At 51.9% G+C, this 25,536-nt stretch overlaps 1 protein-coding gene across 3 annotated transcripts in view; it reads left to right on the top strand.

The window, feature by feature from the left end:
- TASOR (transcription activation suppressor) overlaps positions 1-25,536 on the top strand; it is a 191,335-nt gene that overhangs the window by 77,494 nt on the left and 88,305 nt on the right. For all 3 annotated transcript variants that reach the window (XM_075321320.1, XM_075321319.1, XM_075321318.1), the window contains one exon: positions 23,258-23,884. In XM_075321320.1, coding sequence (XP_075177435.1) covers positions 23,258-23,884 — 627 coding nt within the window. The remainder of the gene's footprint in view (positions 1-23,257; positions 23,885-25,536) is intronic.

Below are 25,536 nucleotides of genomic sequence, written 5' to 3'. Positions count from 1 at the left end.
CGACCGTTTGTTTGGTGAGAGATTGGATGAAATCATCAAACAATCCAAGGGAAAGGAAACATCCTTACCCCAGGCCAAACCAAAAACACCCCAACAGAGGAGGGGACAGTCGAGGTTTCGGTCCTTTCGGGGTGCGGGCAGGTCCCAATTCTCCTCGTCCAAAAGGCCTCAGAAGGATCAGAGGAACTCCGACGCATGGCGGTCTAAATCACGCCCTAAAAAGACCGCCGGAGGTGCCGCTACTAAGGCGGCTTCCTCATGACTTACGGCCTCCTCACACCGCATCCTCGGTCGGTGGCAGGCTCTCCCGCTTTTGCGACACCTGGCTGCCACAAGTAAAAGACCGTTGGGTGAGAGACATTTTGTCTCACGGTTACAGGATCGAGTTCAGCTCTCGTCCTCCGACTCGATTCTTCAGAACATCTCCGCCTCCCGAGCGAGCCGAGGCTCTTCTGCAGGCGGTGGGCATTCTGAAGGCAGAAGGAGTGGTGGTCCCGGTTCCTCTTCAGCAACAGGGCCACGGTTTCTACTCCAACCTGTTTGTGGTTCCAAAGAAGGACGGGTCCTTCCGTCCTGTTTTGGACCTAAAACTGCTCAACAAACACGTAAGGACCAGGCGGTTCCGGATGGAATCCCTCCGCTCCGTCATCGCCTCAATGTCCCAAGGAGATTTCCTAGCATCGATCGATATCAAGGATGCTTATCTCCACGTACCAATTGCTCCAGAGCATCAGCGCTTCTTGCGCTTCGCCATAGGAGACGAACACCTTCAGTTCGCGGCACTGCCGTTCGGCCTGGCGACAGCCCCAAGGGTTGTCACCAAGGTCATGGCTACAGTAGTTGCGGTCCTCCACTCTCAGGGTCACTCAGTGATACCTTACTTAGACGATCTGCTGGTCAAGGCACCCTCTCAAGAGGCATGCCAACACAGCCTCAACGTTACTCTGGAGATTCTCCAGAGTTTCGGGTGGATCATCAATTTTCCAAAGTCAAATCTGACACCGGTCCAATCGCTGACATATCTTGGCATGGAGTTTCATACTCTTCCAGCGATAGTGAAGCTTCCGCTGGACATACAGCGTTCACTACAGACAGGGGTGCAATCTCTCCTTCAAGGTCGGTCACACCCCTTGAGGCGCCTCATGCACTTCCTGGGGAAGATGGTGGCAGCAATGGAAGCAGTCCCTTTCGCGCAGTTTCACCTGCGTCCACTTCAATGGGACATCCTTCGCAAGTGGGACAGGATGCCGACGTCCCTAGACAGGAACGTTTCCCTCTCTCAGGCAACCAAAGCTTCCCTTCGGTGGTGGCTTCTTCCCACTTCATTATCGAAGGGGAAATCCTTCCTACCCCCATCCTGGGCGGTGGTCACGACGGACGCGAGTCTGTCAGGGTGGGGAGCAGTTTTTCTCCACCACAGGGCTCAGGGTACGTGGACCCAGCAAGAGTCCTCACTTCAGATCAATGTTCTGGAGATCAGGGCAGTGTATCTTGCCCTAAAAGCGTTCCAGCAGTGGCTGGAAGGCAAGCAGATCCGAATTCAGTCGGACAACTCCACAGCGGTGGCTTACATCAACCACCAAGGTGGGACACGCAGTCGGCAAGCCTTCCAGGAAGTCCGGCGGATTCTGCTGTGGGTGGAAGCCACAGCATCCACCATATCCGCAGTTCACATCCTGGGCGTAGAAAACTGGGAAGCAGACTTTCTCAGTCGCCAGGGCATGGACGCAGGGGAATGGTCCCTTCACCCGGACGTGTTTCAGGAGATCTGTTGCCGCTGGGGGATGCCGGACGTCGACCTAATGGCGTCACGGCACAACAACAAGGTCCCAACATTCATGGCTCGATCTCAACATCACAGAGCTCTGGCGGCAGACGCCTTAGTTCAGGATTGGTCGCAGTTTCGGCTTCCTTATGTGTTTCCTCCTCTGGCACTGTTGCCCAGAGTGTTACGCAAGATCAGGGCCGACTGCCGCCGCGTCATCCTCGTCGCTCCAGACTGGCCGAGGAGGTCGTGGTACCCGGATCTGTGGCATCTCACGGTCGGCCAACCGTGGGCACTGCCAGACCGACCAGATTTGCTGTCTCAAGGGCCGTTTTTCCATCTGAATTCTGCGGCCCTCAACCTGACTGTGTGGCCATTGAGTCCTGGATCCTAGCGTCTTCAGGATTATCTCAAGAGGTCATTGCCACTATGAGACAGGCTAGGAAACCTACGTCCGCCAAGATCTACATTTCTCGAACGGCGCCCCTGCGCCGCTCGGATGCACTCTTTGTCCTTGTCGCTGGCCAGCGTAAAGGGACACAAGCTTCCAAGTCAACCCTGGCTCGGTGGATCAAGGAACCAATTCTCGAAGCTTACCGTTCCTCGGGGCTTCCGGTTCCCTCAGGACTGAAGGCCCATTCTACCAGGGCCGTGGGAGCGTCCTGGGCCTTGCGACACCAGGCTACGGCTCAGCAGGTGTGTCAGGCAGCTACCTGGTCGAGCCTGCACACTTTCACGAAGCACTATCAGGTGCATACCTATGCTTCGGCAGGTGCATACCTATGCTTCGGCAGATGCCAGCCTAGGTAGGCGAGTCCTTCAGGCGGCAGTTGCCCACCTGTAGGACGGAGCCGTTACGGCTCTATTATGAGGTATTATTTACCCACCCAGGGACTGCTTTTGGACGTCCCAATTGTCTGGGTCTCCCAATAAGGAGCGACAAAGAAGAAGGGAATTTTGTTTACTTACCGTAAATTCCTTTTCTTCTAGCTCCAATTGGGAGACCCAGCACCCGCCCCTGTTTTTGTATAACACATGTTGTTCATGTTAAATGGTTTCAGTTCTCCGATATTCCTTCGGATTGAATTTACTTTAAACCAGTTTATAATTTTTTCCTCCTTCGGGCTTTTGCACCAAAACTGATGAGCCCGTAGCAGTACGGGGGGTGTATAGGCTGAAGGGGAGGGGCTTTACACTTTTAGTGTAATACTTTGTGTGGCCTCCGGAGGCATAAGCTATACACCCAATTGTCTGGGTCTCCCAATTGGAGCTAGAAGAAAAGGAATTTAGGGTAAGTAAACAAAATTCCCTTCTTTGGCGTTTGGAATTTTTTTGCTGCTACGCCGTTTACTGATCAGATTCATTGATTTTATATTTTGATAGATCGGGCATTTCTGAACGTGGCGATACCAAATGTGTGTATTTTTTATAATTTTAACCCTTTAATTTTCAATGGGGTGAAAGGGGGGTGATTTGAACTTTTAGGTTTTTTTTTATCCTTTTTTTAAATTTTTTAAAACTTTTTTTTTTACTTTTTTTTTTTTTTATTTTACTAGTCCCCCTAGGGGGCTATAGCGATCAGCAATCCGATCGCTCTGCACTATCTGCAGATCTCGGCTACAGAGCTGAGAACTGCAGATTTGCTGCTTCACTTTCAATGCCGGCTGTATTCCGGCATTGAGAGGAAGTGAGTCATGTTAGCTACAGGCGTCATCACATGACCCTCTGCTACCATGGCAACCGCCGAAAGTCACGTGATCATGTCACGTGACTTCCGGTGGGGGCGGGGTAAGTGACTGTCAAGGCGGCGCCCATATACATATCGCTGCCAAGATTTTGGCAGCGAAATGTAAGGGGTTAATGGCCACGGGTGGAAGCGATTCCACCCGCGGCTAGCAGGCACACATGTCAGCTGTTAACAGCTGATATGTGCGCGGATCGCCGCCGCTTGCCGGCGGCAGGGGGCGTGGCTTACCGGCACACGATCCATGACGTACCCAGTACGTCATGGGTCGTTAAGGGGTTAAGCACCATACTTGGATCTGGTCCATCTTTATTTATAGTTTCTGGTCTGGCACTGTGAAGGTCCGTTCTGATATTGTCCTGGCGTTTGTGGCGTCTGCTATACACGCTGGGACCTGGGCTGGCCTTTTATCCGCAGTTGCCTCTTGCTGCTACATGGAAACGGTTATATATAGGTTACAGGTATGTGTGCTTCAGTATATGGTTCTGCTTTAAAAATTTTTTTATCTAGGAGACCGAATGGCACATGAAATATATAATCTAGAGCAGGACCCCCCTATCGAGATTTGCTGTGAAGTGGCAGGGGTGGCTCAAAGAATTGATCAAGTATTTGCTAAAAATCTCATTTTTTATTATAGTACAGTTGGAATAAATCCGTGAATTTGCACTTTTATATGATGAATGCCACTCTCAGATCGTGATTATTATTATTATTTATTTTTATAGCGCCATTTATTCCATGGCGCTTTACAAGTGAAAGAGTGTATACGTACAACAATCATTAACACTACAAAACAGACTGGTATAGGAGGAGACAGGACCCTGCCCACGAGGGCTCACAGTCTACAGGGAATGGGTGATGGTACAATAGGTGAGGACAGAGCTGGTTGCGCAGTGGTCTACTGGACTGAGGGCTATTGTAGGTTGTAGGCTTGTTGGAAGAGGTGGGTTTTTAGGTTCCTCTTGAAGCTTTCCACGGTAGGAGAGGGTCTTATATGCTGGGGTAGAGCGTTCCAGAGTATGGGGGATGCACGAGAGAAATCTTGTACGCGATTGTGGGAAGAGGCGATAAGAGAGGAGCAAAGAAGGAGATCTTGTGAGGATCTGAGATTGCGTGCAGGTAGGTACCGGGAGACTAGGTCACAGATGTAGGGAGGAGACAGGTTGTGCATGGCTTTGTATGTCATGGTTAATGTTTTGAACTGGAGTCGTTGGGCGATGGGAAGTCAGTGAAGGGATTGGCAGAGTGGCGAGGCTGGGGAATAGCGAGGGGAGAGGTGGATTAGGCGGGCCGCAGAGTTTAGGATAGATTGGAGGGGTGCAAGAGTGTTGGAAGGGAGGCCAGAGAGCAGGAGGTTGCAGTAGTCGAGGCGGGAGATGATGAGAGCATGTACTAATGTTTTTGCTGATTCTTGGTTAAGGAAAGCACGGATCCGGGAGATATTTTTGAGTTGTAGTCTGCATGAGGTGAAGAGGGCTTGGATGTGTGGCTTGAAGGATAGAGCAGAGTCGAGGGTTACCCCAAGGCAACGAGCTTGTGAGACTGGGGAGAGTGAGCAACCATCAAGTTTGATGGAAAGGCTTGTTGGAGAAGATGAGTGAGGATGATGAAAGACAATGAACTGTTTTGTCCATGTTAAGTTTTAGGAATCGCGCAGAGAAGAAGGATGAAATAGCAGACAGACATTGTGGGATTTTTGGTTAGTAGAGAGGTAATGTCAGGTCCAGAGAGGTAGATCTGTGTGTCATCGGCATAGAGATGATACTGGAAGCCGTGGGACTCTATGAGCTGTCCCAGGCCGAAGGTGTAGATGGAGAACAGCAGGGGTCCAAGAACTGAGCCTTGGGGGACACCGACTGATAGGGGGCGATGTGAGGAAGTGGTGTGAGAATAGGAGACGCTGAAAGTTCGGTCGGTTAGGTATGAAGAAATCCAAGATAAGGCCAAGTCTGTGATGCCCAGAGATAACTCTGTAGTAGGAGGGAATGGTCTACTGTGTCAAAGGCAGAGGACAGGTCCAGTAGGAGGAGGATAGAGTAGTGTCGCTTGGCTTTGGCGCTTAGTAGGTCATTAGTGACTTCAGTTAGGGCAGTTTCAGTGGAATGATGCGGTCGGAAGCCAGATTGTAGCTGGTCCAAGGGACCAGGATGAGAGGTATGAGGACAGTTGAAGATGGACATGCTGTTCTAGTAGTTTTGAGGCATAGGGGAGAAGGGATATGGGGCGATAGTTTGACACAGAGGATGGGTCAAGGGAGGGCTTTTTGAGGATGGGTGTAATGGAGGCATGTTTAAAGCATGAGGGGAATACACCACTTGTTAGTGATGGGTTGAAGAGATGGGTTAGGGCTGGGATGAGGACTGCGGTGATGTTGTTGATGAGATGCGATGGGAGCGGGTCCAGTGCACAGGTGGTTAGATGTGATCTTGAGAGTAGAGTGGAGAGATTGTTTTCTGTCATGGCGGAGAAGCTGGATTTGGAGGAAGAAGGCGGAGTAGTTGTGAGACGTGGCTGTAGTGATTGTGGGCCAAAGCTTGCTCTGATGTTGTCAATCTTCTGCTTGAAGAAAGAGGCAAAGTCTTCATCTGAGATGAGAGGAGAGGGAGGTGGTGCTGGAGGACGGAGGAGAGGGAGGTGGTGCTGGAGGACGGAGGAGAGGGAGGTGGTGCTGGAGGACGGAGGAGAGGGAGGTGGTGCTGGAGGACGGAGGAGAGGAGAGGGAGGTGGTGCTGGAGGACGGAGGAGAGGAGAGGGAGGTGGTGCTGGAGGACGGAGGAGAGGAGAGGGAGGTGGTGCTGGAGGACGGAGGAGAGAATTGAAAGTGTTGAATAGCTGTTTAGGGTTGTGAGAGAGAGGATATGAGGGATGAGAAGTAGGTTTGTTTTGCAGCAGTGAGTGTGGACTTGAAAGTGGTCAGGGACTCTTTATATGCAATGAAGTGCTCAGTGGAATGAGACCTCTTCCATCTGCGCTCAGCAATTCTGGAAGCCAGTCTTAGTTCTTTAGTCTGCCTCGTGTGCCAGGGTTGCCTGTTGATTGTGCGGGTTTTGGTGTGTGTGAGGGGGGCAGCTGATTCGAGAGCTGCAGAGATTGTAGTGTTGTATAAAGTTGCTGCGGCATCTGCATCATGTAGAAATGCAATGTCTGTGAAAGGGAGAAGCGACTGAGAAAGTGCGTGTAAATCAATGTGTTTGATATTTCTGCGAGGGTGTGAAAGTTTGTGGAGGGGGGGGTTGCGTACTTGGAGAAGAGAGGGAAGAGAATGTGAGTAGGTTGTGGTCAGAAAGGGGGAGAGGCGAGTTAGAGAGGTTAGATAGGGAACAGAGGCGAGTGAAGATGAGGTCCAGCGTGTGGCCATCTTTGTGAGTGGCTGCAGAAGACCATTGGGTGAGGCCAAAGGAGGAAGTGAGTGTTAGAAGTTTGGAGACAGATGAGTGGGAAGTGTCCATGGGGATTTTGAAATCACCCATGATGATGGTGGGGATATCGGTGGAAAGGAAGTGTAGTAGCCAGATGGTGAAATGATCAAAAAAGGCAGTGGCTGGCCCTGGAGGGCGGTAAATGACAGCCAGCTGAAGGTTGGAAGGGGCGTAGATGCGTACGGAATGCACCTCAAAAGATGGGAGAGTAACAGAGGGTGGTAGTGGAATTGGTGTAAAGGAGCATTGGTCGGACAGGAGCAAACCAACTCCTCCACCATGCTTGTTACTGGGGCGGGGGGTGTGAGAGAGTTGGAGACCGCCATAAGAACGTGCAGCAGGAGAGGCAGTGTCAGGGGGGGTGAGCCGGGAGAGGCTGTGTCAGAGGGGGTGAGCCAGGAGAGGCTGTGTCAGAGGGGGTGAGCCGGGAGAGGCTGTGTCAGAGGGGGTGAGCCGGGAGAGGCAGTGTCAGAGGGGGTGAGCCGGGAGAGGGAGTGTCAGAGGGGGTGAGCCGGGAGAGGCTGTGTCAGAGGGGGTGAGCCAGGAGAGGCTGTGTCAGAGGGAGTGAGCCAGGAGAGGCAGTGTCAGAGGGGGTGAGCCAGGAGAGGCAGTGTCAGAGGGGGTGAGCCAGGAGAGGCAGTGTCAGAGGGGGTGAGCCAGGAGAGGCAGTGTCAGAGGGGGTGAGCCAGGAGAGGCAGTGTCAGAAGGGGTGAGCCGGGAGAGGCTGTGTCAGAGGGGGTGAGCCAGGAGAGGCTGTGTCAGAGGGGGTGAGCCAGGAGAGGCTGTGTCAGAGGGAGTGAGCCGGGAGAGGCTGTGTCAGAGGGGGTGAGCCGGGAGAGGCTGTGTCAGAGGGGGTGAGCCATAACAGGAGCTGTGGAAATTAAGCGCAATAGGGTCTTACCCTTATAGGTACAGGGCACGGGTAGGGGGAGCAATATTACTCACCATATGTAGTTGTGACAGTCACAACTACTATATTCGCATGTAACAATGGATCCCGGCCGCGGCAACCCAAGCGGCTGATAACAGAGAGAGATTGTAGAAATCGGGTTTCTGAAGCCGCGCCAATGATCACAACCAGGACATCAGATTATGTGACTTTATTGCAGCATCGGTCTACGCGTTTCATGAGCTCTGCTCACCTTCCGCTGGCTCACCAGGGATTTAGAATGTCCTTGCCTCAGAGCTTCCAGGACTTCTTACACCAAATCAGCAGCACCTCGCTTTTGGGGTGCCAGATTTAGGAAGGTGGCTGAGTATCGCAAAGTCTGTAATCAGGTGACTGGATGGTCCCAAGCCAGATTCCTTCCTTAGGTAGTCTTTGATATCTCAGACGAATCCTTGCATTTGATGCTGAAGTCCATGTAGTATTATAATGCAGGTTTGGTTATGGTTTGCCAATGGGATCCGCAGATCCTAGATTGCTATCATGTAGCAAGAGTCACCCCTGGTTTGCCAATGGGATCCGCAGATCCTAGATTGTGCCAATGGGATCCGCAGATCCTAGATTACTACATGATAGCAATCTAGGATCTGCGGATCCCATTGGCAAACCATAACCAAACCTGCATTATAATACTACATGGACTTCAGCATCAAATGCAAGGATTCGTCTGAGATATCAAAGACTACCTAAGGAAGGAATCTGGCTTGGGACCATCCAGTCACCTGATTACAGACTTTGCGATACTCAGCCACCTTCCTAAATCTGGCACCCCAAAAGCGAGGTGCTGCTGATTTGGTGTAAGAAGTCCTGGAAGCTCTGAGGCAAGGACATTCTAAATCCCTGGTGAGCCAGCGGAAGGTGAGCAGAGCTCATGAAACGCGTAGACCGATGCTGCAATAAAGTCACATAATCTGATGTCCTGGTTGTGATCATTGGCGCGGCTTCAGAAACCCGATTTCTACAATCTCTCTCTGTTAGAGGGGGTGAGCCGGGAGAGGCTGTGTCAGAGGGGGTGAGCCAGGAGAGGCAGTGTCAGAGGGGGTGAGCCAGGAGAGGCAGTGTCAGAGGGGGTGAGCCAGGAGAGGCAGTGTCAGAGGGGGTGAGCCGGGAGAGGCAGTGTCAGAGGGGGTGAGCCGGGAGAGGCAGTGTCAGAGGGGGTGAGCCGGGAGAGGCAGTGTCAGAGGGGGTGAGCCGGGAGAGGCAGTGTCAGAGGGGGTGAGCCGGGAGAGGCAGTGTCAGAGGGGGTGAGCCGGGAGAGGCTGTGCCAGAGGGGGTGAGCCAGGTTTCTGTGATGGCGAGGAAGGAGAGTTTATTAGTGATGAAAAGATCATGGATGTAGGATAGTTTGTTGCAGACAGAGCGAGCGTTCCATAGAGCTCCTGTTAGTGGGACTGAGGGAGCGGGGGCTGGGTGAATGGGTATGAGGTTTGAGAGGGTGCGGAAATTTGTTAGATTGTGGATGAGGGTTTGAAGTGACAATAGGGATGTGGTGAGGAGGTCCAGGATTAGGGGAGATATCCCCAGCAGTGAGGAGAAGCAGGGAGAGTGTTAGTAGGTGGGAGCAGGAGAGGCCGTGAGGTGGCCACGTGTCTGGAGAGACTGGGTGAAATGTGGAGGAAAATATGTGAGGGGAAGGTGAGATGGGTGGGGGGGATGGAGGGAGAGATGGGTGGGGAGGATGGAGGGGGAGGATGGAGGGAGAGAATGGAGGGAGAGATGGGTGGGGGGGATGGAGGGAGAGATGGGTGGGGAGGATGGAGGGAGAGATGAAAAATTCTTTATTGGGTTTAGGGATCAGAGGGGGCAGTAGAAAGTGAGGTATTATAGAGGTGAAAGCGAAGAAAAACACAAACATTGTTTACAGTGACTATGTATCTAGTTACCTTCCGGTCACTTCCGGCTTAATTCTGGCCTAATTCAATGCATCATACTTATATGGTGCAGACTTGTATTGGTGCAGATGGCTCTTCTTTCTTTGAAAGTGTGTGCCATGAACTTTGATGAAACTAGAAATTGCGTGTCTCAAACCATCTGGAACAGTGTTCCCCAACTCCAGTACTCAAGGTCCACCAACAGTCCATATTTTGAGGATTTCCTTAGAATTGCACAGGTGATGATTCCAACACCTCATTGCTAAAGAAATCCCGAACACCTGCACTGTTGGTGGGCCTTGAGGACTGGAGTTGGGAAAACACTGATCTAGAGTACCCATGCTGACCATTGAAAGTGCCTGCAGTGGGCACGTGAGCATCACATCTGGATTATGGAGCAATAGGCAATCCATTAACTCTATGGTCTAACAGGGACTATGAAACTAAACTCAACATATTTATAGTTTCTCAGAAAGTCACTTTAAAAATTGAATCCAAGGGGAAATGGTTCTCCTTATGTAGAGTGTCATGCCAAAGTGAGGAGGCTTATAAGCCATTCAATGCTTCTCTGGGAAATTTAAATTTGCAAATTGCCTCCTAAGGCTAAGTTCACACACTGCGTTTTTTTGACGCTGCGTTTTTGTGCGTTTTTGGCCGCTAAAAATGCACAAAAACGCACCTGCGTCAAAAAAACGCAGCAAAAAACGCATGCGTTTCTTCGGCGCTCCATTGGGAGACCCAGACGATTGGGTGTATAGCTACTGCCTCCGGAGGCCACACAAAGCATTACACTAAAAAGTGTAAGGCCCCTCCCCTTCTGGCTATACACCCCCCGTGGGATCACGGCTGCTCAGTTTTCAAGCTTTGTGCGAAGGAGGTCAGACATCCACGCATAGCTCCACTGTTTAGTCAGCAGTAGCTGCTGACTATATCGGATGGAAGAAAAGAGGGCCCATACTAAAGGGCCCCCAGCATGCTCCCTTCTCACCCCACTTTTGTCGGGTGTTTGTTAAGGTTGAGGTACCCATTGCGGGTACGGAGGCTGGAGCCCACATGCTGTTTTCCTTCTCCATCCCCCTGAGGGCTCTGGTGAAGTGGGATCTTACCGGCCTCCAGACTCTGAGGCCGGGCTCCATCCAAAGACCCGGAGATCCTGCTGGATACGGAGCTGGGTACCATCAGGGACAAGGCCCTGCAACATTCAGGTACTCTGTGTCCCCGTGCAGACAGGCACAGACACACTCCAGCGTTGCTGGGTGTTCTAGTGCGCCGGGGACAGTAGCGCTGTGCGCCTGGGTTTTACTCACTGCAGCTTAGCTGAGTGAGTTTATGTGGGGAACTACCGCGCCGGCCGCCATGGAGACAGCGGCGCGGCTGAGACTTGTGGTGCGCCGGGGACTTCGCGCCGACCGTGCTTTTACGACGGCGGCGCTGATTAATCTAGTCCCCGGCTTCTGCGGCCTAGTTACGTTCGTTCCCGCCCCCAGCCCTGTCAGTCAGGGCAGGGGAGAGACGCTGTATAGTAGTCAGCGCCGAGGGCTGGAGTCTTATTTACATACTCCAGCCCTCTCACTGGGCACAGTGGGACGCCAGTTCCCGCTCTTTGTCTGCAGCACGCCCACGGCCCGCCCCTCTTCACAGGACGCCGGCAGCCATTCCTGCACGCAGTCTGAGCTGGAGAACGGACATAGCCCTGGGAGACCCAGACAGGGGATTCTGGCGACCACACAACCGCTATTAAGCGGGTGGTAAGCAGCACATAAGTGCTGACCCCACTAGTGCCACAGTGTTGTTTTGTGTACTTTTATTTGTATATATGTATATATATATATATATATATATATATATATATATATATATATATATATATATATATATATATATATATATATATATATATATATATATATATATATATATATATTGCACTGTACGGTCGCTTCTTGGCTTATACCCCTATATTGCTCTGAGGAGACAACAGCATGTCATCCGCAAAAAGCAAGGGTGCCAAGGCACAGGCTTTATATGCTGCCTGTACCGCATGTGGGGCTGATCTACCGGCAGGTTCCACTGACCCCCATTGTGTGCAATGTTCGGTCCCTGTGCCACTTCGTCAGCCGGAGTCTATGCTAGTAGTGGCCCAGGCAGAGACGCCTGTGAACCCTGCCCCGGTGACGGGGACAGAGTTTGCAGTTTTTGCTGATAAGATGTCTGTGACTATGACAAAAATCCTAGAAACCTTGCAGTCCAGGCCGGTCACTCAGACCATGGGCACTGCTGATTCAATGTTTCCCGGTCCCCCTCAGTTGGAACTAATACGTGCTCCAAGAGGGTCCCAGGCATCACAGGCTGAAGGCTCTGACTCGGACGACAGTCCCAGGCAGCCTAAGCGAGCTCGCTGGGAGAGACACTCGGCGTCATCACGCTGGTCAGGGTCTCAGCGAGAGGATTCTCTGTATGATGAGACAGAGTTAGGTGATCAGGAGTCTAATCCTGAGACTGCTCTCAACCTGGATACCCCTGATGGTGACGCCATGGTGAATGATCTTATAGCGGCCATCAATAGACTGCTGGATATTTCTCCTCCAGCGGAGGAGGCAGCAGCACAGCAGGAGAAATTCCATTTTAGGTATCCCAAACGTAAATTGAGCTCTTTTCTGGACCACGCGGACTTCAGAGAAGCAGTCCAGAAACACCATGCTTCTCCAGATAAGCGTTTCTCCAAACGTCTTAAGGATACACGTTATCCCTTTCCCCCTGACGTGGTCAAACGCTGGACCCAGTGTCCAAAGGTGGACCCCCCAATCTCCAGGCTTGCGGCTAGATCCATAGTTGCAGTGGAAGATGGGGCTTCACTTAAAGATGCCAATGACAGACAGATGGACCTTTGGTTGAAATCTGTCTATGAAGCTATCGGTGCGTCGTTTGCTCCAGCATTCGCAGCCGTGTGGGCACTCCAAGCTATTTCAGCTGGTCTAGCGCAGGTGGACTCGATCATACGTCCATCAGTGCCGCAAGTGGCGTCCTTGACCTCGCAAATGTCTGCGTTTGCGACTTACGCTATCAATGCGGTCTTGGACTCTACCAGCCGTACGTCAATGGCGTCCGCCAACTCGGTGGTTTTACGCAGAGCCTTATGGTTAAAAGAATGGAAAGCAGATTCTGCTTCCAAAAAATGCTTAACCAGTTTGCCATTATCTCAAGACAGGCTGTTTGGTGAGCAATTGGCGGAAATCATTAAACAGTCCAAGGGTAAGGACTCTTCCTTACCCCAGCCCAGATCAAACAAACCTCAGCAGTGGAAGGGACAGTCGAGGTTTCGGTCCTTTCGAGGTTCGGGCAGGACCCAATTCTCCTCGTCCAAAAGGACTCAGAAGGAGCAGAGGAGCTCAGATTCCTGGCGGACTCACTCACGTCCAAAGAAAGCAGCCGGAGGAACCGCTTCCAAGCCGGCTGCCTCATGACTTTCGGCCTCCTCTCTCCGCATCCTCGGTCGGTGGCAGGCTCTCCCGCTTTTGCGGCATTTGGCTGCCACAGGTCAAAGACCGGTGGGTAACAGACATTTTGTCTCACGGGTACCGGATAGAGTTCAGTTCTCGTCCTCCGCCTCGGTTCTTCAGAACCTCCCCACATCCCGACCGAGCCGATGCTCTTCTGCAAGCGGTGTGCTCTCTAAGGGCAGAGGGAGTGGTAATCCCTGTTCCTCTTCTGGAAAGAGGTCAGGGTTTTTACTCCAATCTATTTGTGGTGCCAAAAAAGGACGGCTCTTTCCGTCCTGTTCTGGACCTAAAACTGCTCAACAAGCACGTGAAAACCAGGCGGTTCCGGATGGAATCCCTCCGCTCCGTCATTGCCTCGATGTCTCAAGGAGATTTCCTAGCATCAATAGACATCAAAGATGCTTATCTCCACGTGCCGATTGCCCCAGAGCACCAGCGTTTTCTACGCTTCGTTATAGGAGACGAACACTTTCAGTTCATAGCCCTGCCGTTTGGTCTGGCGACAGCCCCACGGGTTTTCACCAAGGTCATGGCAGCAGTGGTAGCAGTCTTGCACTCTCAGGGACACTCGGTGATCCCTTACTTGGACGATCTACTTGTCAAGGCACCCTCTCAAGAGGCATGCCAACACAGCCTGAACGTTGCGCTGGAGACTCTCCAGACTTTCGGGTGGATCATCAACTTTTCAAAGTCAAATCTGTCACCGACCCAATCACTAACATATCTTGGCATGGAGTTTCATACTCTCTCAGCGATAGTGAAGCTTCCGCTGGACAAGCAGCGTTCACTACAGACAGGGGTGCATTCTCTCATTCAGGGCCAGTCGCATCCCTTAAGACGCCTCATGCACTTCCTGGGGAAGATGGTAGCAGCAATGGAGGCAGTTCCGTTTGCGCAGTTTCATCTGCGCCCACTTCAATGGGACATTCTCCGCCAATGGGACGGGAAGTCGACGTCCTTGGACAGGAAAGTCTCCCTTTCCCAGACGGCCAAGGACTCTCTTCAATGGTGGCTTCTTCCCACCTCATTATCACAGGGAAGGTCCTTCCTATCCCCATCCTGGGCGGTGGTCACGACAGACGCGAGTCTGTCAGGGTGGGGAGCAGTTTTTCTCCACCACAGAGCTCAGGGTACGTGGACTCAGCAGGAGTCCACCCTTCAGATCAATGTTCTGGAAATCAGGGCAGTGTATCTTGCCCTTCAAGTCTTTCAGCAGTGGCTGGAAGGAAAGCAGATCCGAATTCAGTCGGACAACTCCACAGCGGTGGCATACATCAACCACCAAGGCGGGACACGCAGTCGGCAAGCCTTCCAGGAAGTCCGGCGGATTCTGATGTGGGTGGAAGCCACGGCCTCCACCATATCCGCAGTTCACATTCCCGGCGTAGAAAACTGGGAAGCGGACTTCCTCAGTCGCCAGGGTATGGACGCAGGGGAATGGTCCCTTCACCCGGACGTGTTTCAGGAAATCTGTCGCCGTTGGGGAAGGCCGGACGTCGATCTAATGGCGTCCCGGCACAACAACAAGGTCCCAACTTTCATGGCACGGTCTCGCGATCACAGAGCTCTGGCGGCAGACGCCTTAGTGCAAAATTGGTCGCAGTTCCAACTGCCCTATGTGTTTCCCCCTCTGGCACTCTTGCCCAGAGTGCTACGCAAGATCAGGTCCGATTGCCGCCGCGCCCTGCTCGTCGCCCCAGACTGGCCGAGAAGGTCGTGGTATCCGGATCTGTGGCATCTCACGGTCGGCCAACCGTGGGCGCTACCAGACCGGCCAGACTTACTGTCACAAGGGCCGTTTTTCCATCTGAATTCTGCGGCCCTGAACCTGACTGTGTGGCCATTGAGTCCTGGATACTAGCATCTTCAGGATTATCTCAAGGGGTCGTGGCCACCATGAGACAGGCTAGGAAGCCCACGTCTGCTAAGATCTACCACAGAACGTGGAAGATTTTCTTATCCTGGTGCTCGACACAGGGAGTGTCCCCCTGGCCATTTGCATTGCCTACTTTTCTTTCCTTCCTGCAATCTGGTTTGGAAAAAGGCTTATCGCTAGGCTCCCTTAAAGGGCAAGTCTCAGCGCTATCGGTATTTTTTCAAAAGCGTCTAGCACGACTTCCTCAGGTACGCACGTTCCTGCAGGGGGTTTGTCACATAGTCCCTCCGTACAAACGGCCGTTAGATCCATGGGATCTGAACAGGGTACTAGTTACTCTCCAGAAGCCGCCCTTCGAGCCTCTGAAAGATGTTTCACTTTCCCGGCTCTCACAGAAAGTGGCCTTTCTGGTAGCGGTCACGTCTCTTCGGAGGGTATCCGAGCTGGCAGCGCTGTCATCCAAAGCTCCCTTCCTGGTTTTTCACCAGGACAAGGTAGTGCTGCGCCCGATTCAGGAGTTTCTCCCTAAGGTGGTATCCTCTTTTCATCTCAATCAGGATATCTCCTTGCCTTCCTTTTGTCCTCATCCAGTTCATGGGTATGAAAAGGATTTGCATTTGTTGGATCTCGTGAGAGCACTCAGAATCTACATTTCCCGCACGGCGCCCCTGCGCCGCTCGGATGCACTCTTTGTCCTTGTCGCTGGTAAGCGCAAAGGATCGCAGGCTTCCAAATCCACCCTGGCTCGATGGATCAAGGAACCAATTCTTGAAGCCTACCGTTCTGCTGGGCTTCCGGTTCCATCAGGGCTGAAGGCCCATTCTACCAGAGCCGTGGGTGCGTCCTGGGCATTACGACACCAGGCTACGGCTCAACAGGTGTGCCAGGCAGCTACCTGGTCGAGTCTGCACACTTTCACCAAACATTATCAGGTGCATACCTACGCTTCGGCGGACGCCAGCCTAGGTAGAAGAGTCCTGCAGGCGGCGGTTGCCTCCTCGTAGGAGAGAGCTGTTTTGCAGCTCTCACTTGAGGTATTACTTTACCCACCCAGGGACTGCTTTTGGACGTCCCAATCGTCTGGGTCTCCCAATGGAGCGCCGAAGAAGAAGGGAATTTTGTTACTTACCGTAAATTCCTTTTCTTCGGCGCTCCATTGGGAGACCCAGACGATTGGGTGTATATCACTGCCTCCGGAGGCCACACAAAGCATTACACTAAAAAGTGTAAGGCCCCTCCCCTTCTGGCTATACACCCCCCGTGGGATCACGGGCTGATCAGTTTTCAAGCTTTGTGCGAAGGAGGTCAGACATCCACGCATAGCTCCACTGTTTAGTCAGCAGTAGCTGCTGACTATATCGGATGGAAGAAAAGAGGGCCCATACTAGGGCCCCCAGCATGCTCCCTTCTCACCCCATTCCTATTGGCGGTGTTTGTTAAGGTTGAGGTACCCATTGTGGGTACGGAGGCTGGAGCCCACATGCTGCTTTCCTTCCCCATCCCCCTGAGGGCTCTGAGGAAGTGGGATCTTACCGGCCCCCAAGCCCTGAGGCCGGGCTCCATCCACAGACCCGTTGAACCTGCTGGATACGGAGCTGGGTACAGTTCAGGGACAAGGCCCTGCAACATTCAGGTACTCTGTGTCCCCGTATGGATTGGCCGCGCACACTCCAGACTTGCTGGGTGTGCTAGTGCGCCGGGGACAGTAGCGCTGCGCGCTGGGGTTACAGTCACTCTGAGGGACTTTATGTGTTGGGGACTACTGCGCCGGCCGCCCCTGGAGCGGCGGCGCGGCTGAGACTTGTAGTGCGCCGGGGACTTAGCGCCGACCGTGCTTTTACGACGGCGGCGCTTATAAATCCAGTCCCCGGCTTTTGCGGCCTAGCTCCGCTTCGTTCCCGCCCCCACCCTGTCAATCAGGGCAAGGGAGAGATGCTGTACGATAGTCAGCGCAGAGGGCTGGAGTCTTTTTTACATACTCCAGCCCCCTCACTGAGCACAGTGGGACGCCAGTTCCCGCTCTTTGTCTGCACACGCCCAGGGCCCGCCCCTCTCCACAAGACGCCGGCAGCCATTCCTACATGCAGTCTGGCTGGAGAACGGACACAGGCTCTGGGAGACCCAGACAAGGGATTTCTGGCGACCACACACCCGCGTTAAGCGGGCGGTAAGCAGCACATTAGTGCTGGCCCCACTAGTGCCACAGTGTTATATTGGTGTATCTTTTTCTCTATACCATATATATTTATATATTGCACTGTAAGGTCGCTTCTTGGCTGTATACCCTATATTGCTCTGAGGAGACGACAACATGTCATCCGCAAAACGCAAGGGTGCCAAGACACAGGCTGTATACACTGCTTGTGCCGCTTGTGGGGCTGATCTACCGGCAGGTTCCAAAGACCCCCATTGTGTGCAATGTTCGGTCCCTGTGCCACTTCGTCAGCCGGAGTCTATGGTGGTAGTGGCCCAGGCAGAGAGGCCTGTGAGCCCTGCCCCGGTGACGGGGACAGAGTTTGCAGTTTTTGCTGGCAAGATGTCTGTCACTATGACAAAAATCCTAGAGACCTTGCAGGCCAGGCCGGTCACTCAGACCATGGACACTGCTGCGTCAATGTTCCCCGGTCCCCCTCAGTTGGAGTTAATCCGTGCTTCAAGGGGGTCCCAGGCATCTCAGGCTGAAGGCTCTGACTCAGATGACAGTCCCAGGCAGCCTAAGCGAGCTCGCTGGGAGAGACCCTCCACGTCATCACGTGGATCAGGGTCTCAGCGAGAAGAGTCTCTGCGTGATGAGACAGAGGAGAGTGATCAGGAGTCTAATCCTGACACCGCTCTCAATCTGGATACTCCTGATGGTGACGCCATGGTAAATGACCTTATAGCGGCCATCAATAGACTGTTGGATATTTCTCCCCCAGCCCCTTCAGCAGAAGAGGCAGCTGCACAGCAGGAGAAGTTCCATTTCAGGTATCCCAAGCGTAAACTGAGTACTTTTCTGGACCACGCTGACTTCAGAGAATCAGTCCAGAAACACCAGGCTTATCCAGACAAGCGTTTCTCCAAACGTCTTAAGGATACACGTTATCCCTTTCCCCCTGACGTGGTCAAACGCTGGACCCAGTGTCCAAAGGTGGATCCCCCAATCTCCAGGCTTGCGGCTAGATCCATAGTTGCAGTGGAGGATGGGGCTTCACTTAAAGATGCCAATGACAGACAGATGGACCTTTGGTTGAAATCTGTCTATGAAGCTATCGGCGCGTCGTTTGCTCCAGCATTCGCGGCCGTGTGGGCACTCCAAGCTATTTCAGCTGGTCTGGCACAGGTGGACTCTATCATACGTCCAGCAGTGCCGCAAGTGAAGTCCTTAACTTCGCAAATGTCTGCGTTTGCGACCTATGCTATCAACGCTGTCCTGGACTCTACGAGCCGTACCTCAATGGCGTCTGCCAACTCGGTGGTTTTGCGCAGAGCCTTGTGGTTAAAAGAATGGAAAGCGGATTCTGCTTCCAAAAAATGTTTAACCAGCTTGCCACTATCTGTAGACAGACTGTTTGGTGAGCAGTTGGCTGAAATCATTAAACAGTCCAAGGGTAAAGACTCCTCCTTACCCCAGCCCAGATCAACCAAACCTCAACAAAGGAGGTGGCAGTCGAGGTTTCGGTCCTTTCGAGGCTCCGGCAAGGCCCAATTCTCCTCGTCCAAAGGGACTCAGAAAGAGCAAAAGGGCTCAGATTCCTGGCGGGTTCACTCACGCCCCAAGAAAGCAACTGGAGGAACCGCTTCCAAGGCGGCTGCCTCATGACTTTCGGCCTCCTCCCTCCGCATCCTCGGTCGGTGGCAGGCTCTCCCGCTTTTGCGACATTTGGCTGCCACAGGTCAAGGACCGGTGGGTAACAGACATTTTGTCTCACGGGTACAGGATAGAGTTCAGTTCTCGTCCTCCGCCTCGGTTCTTCAGAACTTCCCCACATCCCGACCGAGCAGATGCTCTTCTGCAGGCGGTGGGCTCACTAAGAGCAGAAGGAGTGGTGATCCCTGTTCCTCTTCAGGAACAAGGGCAAGGTTTTTACTCCAATCTCTTCGTGGTTCCAAAAAAGGACGGCTCGTTCCGTCCTGTTCTGGACCTAAAGCTGCTCAACAAGCATGTGAACGCCAGGCGGTTCCGGATGGAATCCCTCCGCTCCGTGATTGCCTCAATGTCTCAAGGAGATTTCCTTGCATCAATAGACATCAAAGATGCTTATCTCCACGTGCCGATTGCTACAGAGCACCAACGTTTTCTACGTTTTGTGATAGGTCACGAACATCTCCAGTTCGTAGCTCTGCCATTTGGTCTGGCGACAGCCCCACGGGTTTTCACCAAGGTCATGGCGGCAGTGGTAGCAGTCTTGCACTCCCAGGGACACTCGGTGATCCCTTACTTGGACGATCTACTTGTCAAGGCACCCTCTCAAGAGGCATGCCAACACAGCCTGAATGTTACGCTGGAGACTCTCCAGACTTTCGGGTGGATCATCAACTTTTCAAAGTCAAATCTGTCACCGACTCAATCACTAACGTATCTTGGCATGGAGTTTCATACTCTGCCAGCGATAGTGAAGCTTCCGCTGGACAAGCAGCGGTCACTACAGACAGGGGTACAGTCTCTCCTTCATGGTCAGTCGAACTCCTTAAGGCGCCTCATGCACTTCCTAGGGAAGATGGTGGCAGCAATGGAGGCAGTCCCGTTTGCACAGTTTCATCTGCGCCCACTTCAATGGGACATTCTCCGCCAATGGGACGGGAAGTCAACTTCCCTGGACAGGAAAGTCTCCCTTTCCCAGACGGCCAAGGACTCTCTGCAATGGTGGCTTCTTCCCACCTCATTATCACAGGGAAGATCATTCCTACCCCCATCCTGGGCAGTGGTCACGACAGACGCGAGTCTGTCAGGGTGGGGAGCAGTTTTTCTCCACCACAGGGCTCAGGGTACGTGGAATCAGCAGGAGTCCACCCTTCAGATCAATGTTCTGGAGATCAGGGCAGTGTATCTTGCCCTACAAGCCTTTCAGCAGTGGCTGGAAGGCAAGCAGATCCGAATTCAGTCGGACAACTCCACAGCGGTGGCATACATCAACCACCAAGGAGGGACACGCAGTCGGCAAGCCTTCCAGGAAGTCCGGCGGATTCTGTTGTGGGTGGAGGACAGAGCATCCACCATATCAGCGGTTCACATCCCGGGCGTAGAAAACTGGGAAGCAGACTTCCTCAGTCGCCAGGGTATGGACGCAGGGGAATGGTCCCTTCACCCGGACGTGTTTCAGGAAATCTGTCGCCGCTGGGGGGTGCCGGACGTCGACCTAATGGCGTCGCGGCACAACAACAAGGTCCCGACGTTCATGGCACGGTCTCGCGATCAAAGAGCTCTGGCGGCAGACGCCTTAGTGCAAGATTGGTCGCAGTTCCGGCTCCCTTATGTGTTCCCACCTCTGGCACTCTTGCCCAGAGTGCTACGCAAGATCAGATCCGATTGCGGCCGCGTCATACTCGTCGCCCCAGACTGGCCGAGGAGGTCGTGGTACCCGGATCTGTGGCATCTCACGGTCGGCCAACCGTGGACACTACCAGACCGGCCAGACTTACTGTCCCAAGGGCCGTTTTTCCATCGGAATTCTGCGGCCCTGAACCTGACTGTGTGGCCATTGAGTCCTGGATCCCAGCGTCTTCAGGATTATCCCAAGGAGTCGTTGCCACCATGAGACAGGCTAGGAAGTCCACGTCTGCTAAGATCTACCACAGAACGTGGAAGATTTTCTTATCCTGGTGCTCTGCACAAGGAGTATCTCCCTGGCCATTCGCGTTACCTACTTTTCTTTCCTTCCTGCAATCTGGGTTGGAAAAGGGCTTGTCGCTCGGCTCCCTTAAAGGGCAAGTCTCGGCACTATCCGTGTTTTTTCAGAAGCGTCTAGCACGACTTTCTCAGGTGCGCACGTTCCTGCAGGGGGTTTGTCATATCGTCCCTCCGTACCGGCGGCCGTTAGATCCATGGGATCTAAACAGGGTACTAGTTGCTCTCCAGAAGCCGCCCTTCGAGCCTCTGAGGGATGTTTCACTTTCTCGTCTCTCACAGAAAGTGGCCTTTCTAGTGGCGGTCACGTCTCTTCGGAGAGTGTCTGAGCTAGCAGCGCTGTCATCCAAGGCTCCCTTCCTGGTGTTCCACCAGGACAAGGTAGTGCTGCGCCCCATTCAGGAGTTTCTCCCTAAGGTGGTATCCTCTTTTCATCTTAATCAGGATATCTCCTTGCCTTCCTTTTGTCCTCATCCAGTTCTTCGGTATGAAAAGGATTTACATTTGTTAGATCTGGTGAGAGCACTCAGAATCTACATTTCCCGCACGGCGCCCCTGCGCCGCTCGGATGCACTCTTTGTCCTTGTCGCTGGTAAGCGCAAAGGATCGCAGGCTTCCAAAGCCACCCTGGCTCGATGGATCAAGGAACCAATTCTTGAAGCCTACCGTTCTGCTGGGCTTCCGGTTCCATCAGGGCTGAAGGCCCACTCTACCAGAGCCGTGGGTGCGTCCTGGGCATTACGACACCAGGCTACGGCTCAACAGGTGTGCCAGGCAGCTACCTGGTCGAGTCTGCACACTTTCACCAAACATTATCAGGTGCATACCTATGCTTCGGCGGACGCCAGCCTAGGTAGAAGAGTCCTGCAGGCGGCAGTTACCTCCCCGTAGGGGAAGGCTGTCTTTGCAGCTCTAACATGAGGTATTTCTTTACCCACCCAGGGACTGCTTTTGGACGTCCCAATCGTCTGGGTCTCCCAATGGAGCGCCGAAGAAGGGAATTTTGTTACTTACCGTAAATTCCTTTTCTTCTAGCTCCTATTGGGAGACCCAGCACCCGCCTTGTTGTCCTTCGGGATTGTTGGTTTTTTTCGGGTACACATGTTGTTCATGTTGAACGGTTTTCAGTTCTCCGATGTTACTTCGGAGTGAATTTGTTTAAACCAGTTATTGGCTTTCCTCCTTCTTGCTTTAGCACTAAAACTGATCAGCCCGTGATCCCACTGGGGGTGTATAGCCAGAAGGGGAGGGGCCTTACACTTTTTAGTGTAATGCTTTGTGTGGCCTCCGGAGGCAGTGCTATACACCCAATCGTCTGGGTCTCCCAATAGGAGCTAGAAGAAAAGGAATTTACGGTAAGTAACAAAATTCCCTTCTTCTTCTAGCTCCAATTGGGAGACCCAGCACCCGCCCTGTTTCCTTCGGGATTTTTGGTTTTTTCGGGTACACATGTTGTTCATGTTGAACGGTTTCAGTTCTCCGATGTTACTTCGGATTGAATTTGTTTAAACCAGTTATTGGCTTTCCTCCTTCTTGCTTTAGCACTAAAACTGAGCAGCCGTGATCCCACGGGGGGTGTATAGCCAGAAGGGGAGGGGCCTTACACTTTTTAGTGTAATGTTTTGTGTGGCCTCCGGAGGCAGTAGCTATACACCCAATCGTCTGGGTCTCCCAATTGGAGCTAGAAGAAAAGGAATTTACGGTAAGTAACAAAATTCCCTTCTTTTACCGCGATTTGGTGCGTTTTTGGCTGCATTTTGCTGCGTTTTTGATCTCTGCGGTTTTCCAATGCATTGCATGGGGGGGAAACGCAGAAAAACGCAGGAAAGAATTGACCTGTCCATTTTTTTTTTTTTTTTTTTAAGCTCAAAAACGCAGCTTAAAAAAACAGTTGTGTGCGGACAGCAAAAATGAAAACTCATAGACTTTGCTGGGGAAGCAAAGTCATGCAGTTTTGAGGCCAAAAAACGCACCCAAAAAACGCGCAAAAACGCAGCGAAAAACGCACTGTGCGCACATAGCCTTAGAGAGGAAGAGGACTTGAACTTTCTAGTGCCATTTATTGGGAGTAGTAATCCTAAAAGTCAATATGGACCCTTTAACGAGCCTTTGCCACATGACGTGGCAATACTCGTTAAAAGATTGATCTATACTTTTAGGATTACTACTTCCAATAAGTGGCATTAAAGTTGAAGTCCTCTTCCTCTCTGCATATTTAATAAATGAACTCGTGTGTTTTTTTTTCTTCTTGTAAATTAAATATGACAGTGTTTTATGTTTATTTTACTTTTTTTTTTCACATTTTAAAGCCCCGTCTACTCCCACGTCAGATGAACAAGAAATTATCCCTGAACGGCCGATCTTTGTCTCTGCATTGCACTACGCCATTTTAAAGAGCCAGACTGACACCTCTGACAACTTCAACATAGTCGTGGAGAAACACGTGCGCTTCTATTTGAAACAGCGAGCAGAAGGGTCCTATAAGCACAAAGACTATGTTATAAGACCTTATGATGAAAGGTTGGATGTGAAAAAAACCCTTTTTGTTGCACCTTATGACCGGACTCAGATATACCCTTCTTTAAATAGTTATATTCATGGGTCAGAAGCCTATAACATCCCTTTAGAAAGGGCAAAACAGCTGATTGCGGAAAATCGGAGGGTTCAGCAGTTCAGTCCAGTATCTGATTATGAACCCATCGAAGAGGATAATGACGCCTCAACGAACACACAGCAAGTTGCCAATGAAGGACTGCCCGAACATGGAAGTTATGATCAGGATAGAATTAAAGGCCTGATTAACCTTATTCATATGAAGAAAAATGCTTCCAGTAATTCGGAAAACAGCATTATCTCCACCAGTGGACTGCAAGCAAAAATCACAGACAGCCCAGAAACGGAGTGGAAACATACCCATGAAAACTTCCTTTGTACCAGTAAGTAATGACTGTTTCCATCATTAGGTTTGTGTGCAGGCTTTATATGTTGAGGAAAATACAATTGTTCTCTAATGGCAATTTTTGTAAGCAGAAGTTATTTCTTGTTAATAGCATTGGGGGACTTGGAACCATGAGGATACACGCTGGATCGAGGAGGCTGACATTAAGAGAGAAAAGTGTCCGTCTGGTGGACTATGCTCTCCTCTGACATGAGACCGCTCACCTCTGCCTTTTCCATAACCTCCAGGGAGGACACGCCATGCACTTCACAGTTATGCACCTCCCTGCTGACCTCCATACTCCCCCGCCCCACAGCCATGTCTGATGCCGCAGCAGAGTGCATATAATTCCACAATCGTGAGAGGTCACCAAAAGGGTGACTCCTGCAGGCTTCTAAAACGTTGGAGGCATGAGTAAAATCTGCTCCACCCCACACATGCCACTCCAACCCCAGGGATTTTATTATCCTTGTGCTCTTTCCCTTTGGCCTCTTTCTTTACTTTGCACCCACCTTCTTGCAATGCTGATCACTGTTAGGCTGGGGCCACACGGGGATTACTGCGATCCACTTGCATGACACTCGGCTCGTGCTGGCAGTACAGCAGAGCCGAGTGTCGTGCGTGTGTCCTTGCAACTGAGGTCCGTTCGTGCGAGCAGACCTCAGCTGCGGGGGGCGTGCCGGCACTCAGGAGGGGAGGGATTTCTCTCTTTCTCCTGTGTAGCCGGCTATAGCCATTCTCGCACTGCACTAGCGGTACACCGGTGTACCGCGATTTTTCTCTCGCCCCATTCACTTGAATGGGTGCGAGAGAAAGAGTCTCAGCTTACAGTCGTAGCATGCTGCGATTGTTTTCTCGGTCCGATTAGGGCTGAGAAAATAATCGCTCATGTGTCCTGACACACAGGCTAGAATTGGTCCGAGGGGAATGCGATGTTTTATCGCACTCCACTCGCACTGTTTTTCTCACCGTGTGGCTTAGGCCTTAGAGCGCCTTTTACTCCACTTTCAGGGGGCCATCTTAAACACCCATAGCCCTTTCCATTTGTCTCCAATCGTTCCTTCTTTCTTGGCCTAATGTGACGATATCTACACCCCCTAGAGTCCTAAGTAATCGAGGCCATGGCATTAATCTAGACTAGGCTGCAATCTTTGTGTCACCCCCTGCACGACCTAGTCTCTTTCCATGAACTCCCGCCACCTCCATGCCTACGAGGAGTTGGGTAGCAGTATCGTTCATGCTAATCAGTGCTGTTTGTATTGTACATTATATTGTGGGAGGGTTCCTTTTCTTTCCCGAGCCTCTCCTCTTCACTTCGAGGCCAGGACTTACTTCTCCCAGTGACTTCTCTATAACAGGGACCCCCCAGTCTACTACTTTAAGCTGCGCATCAGTTGCTAGCACCATTTAGATATCTGAATCCATGGGTTTATGGCTTATGAATATGCTTTGGTAATGATGGATGCTCTTCTGGGATGACAATCTATAATTTTTGTCCTGGTGCAATGTCCTCTTCCTGAAGACCTGCCTCCCCTTTTCCTTTGGTAGCCCATTTGATTTGCTCATGCTGCAAGGAAGCTCTTAAGTGCTTAGTCAGGTGTACCAATGCCCCCTCGGATTAACAAAGAATGTTGCTAGACCCTATTGCCA

Source organism: Anomaloglossus baeobatrachus, chromosome 8 (assembly GCF_048569485.1).
Source record: "Anomaloglossus baeobatrachus isolate aAnoBae1 chromosome 8, aAnoBae1.hap1, whole genome shotgun sequence".
Taxonomy (NCBI): domain Eukaryota; kingdom Metazoa; phylum Chordata; class Amphibia; order Anura; family Aromobatidae; genus Anomaloglossus; species Anomaloglossus baeobatrachus.
The sequence above is the reverse complement of the archived record's forward strand: the minus strand, read 5'-3'. Positions and strand labels throughout refer to the sequence as shown.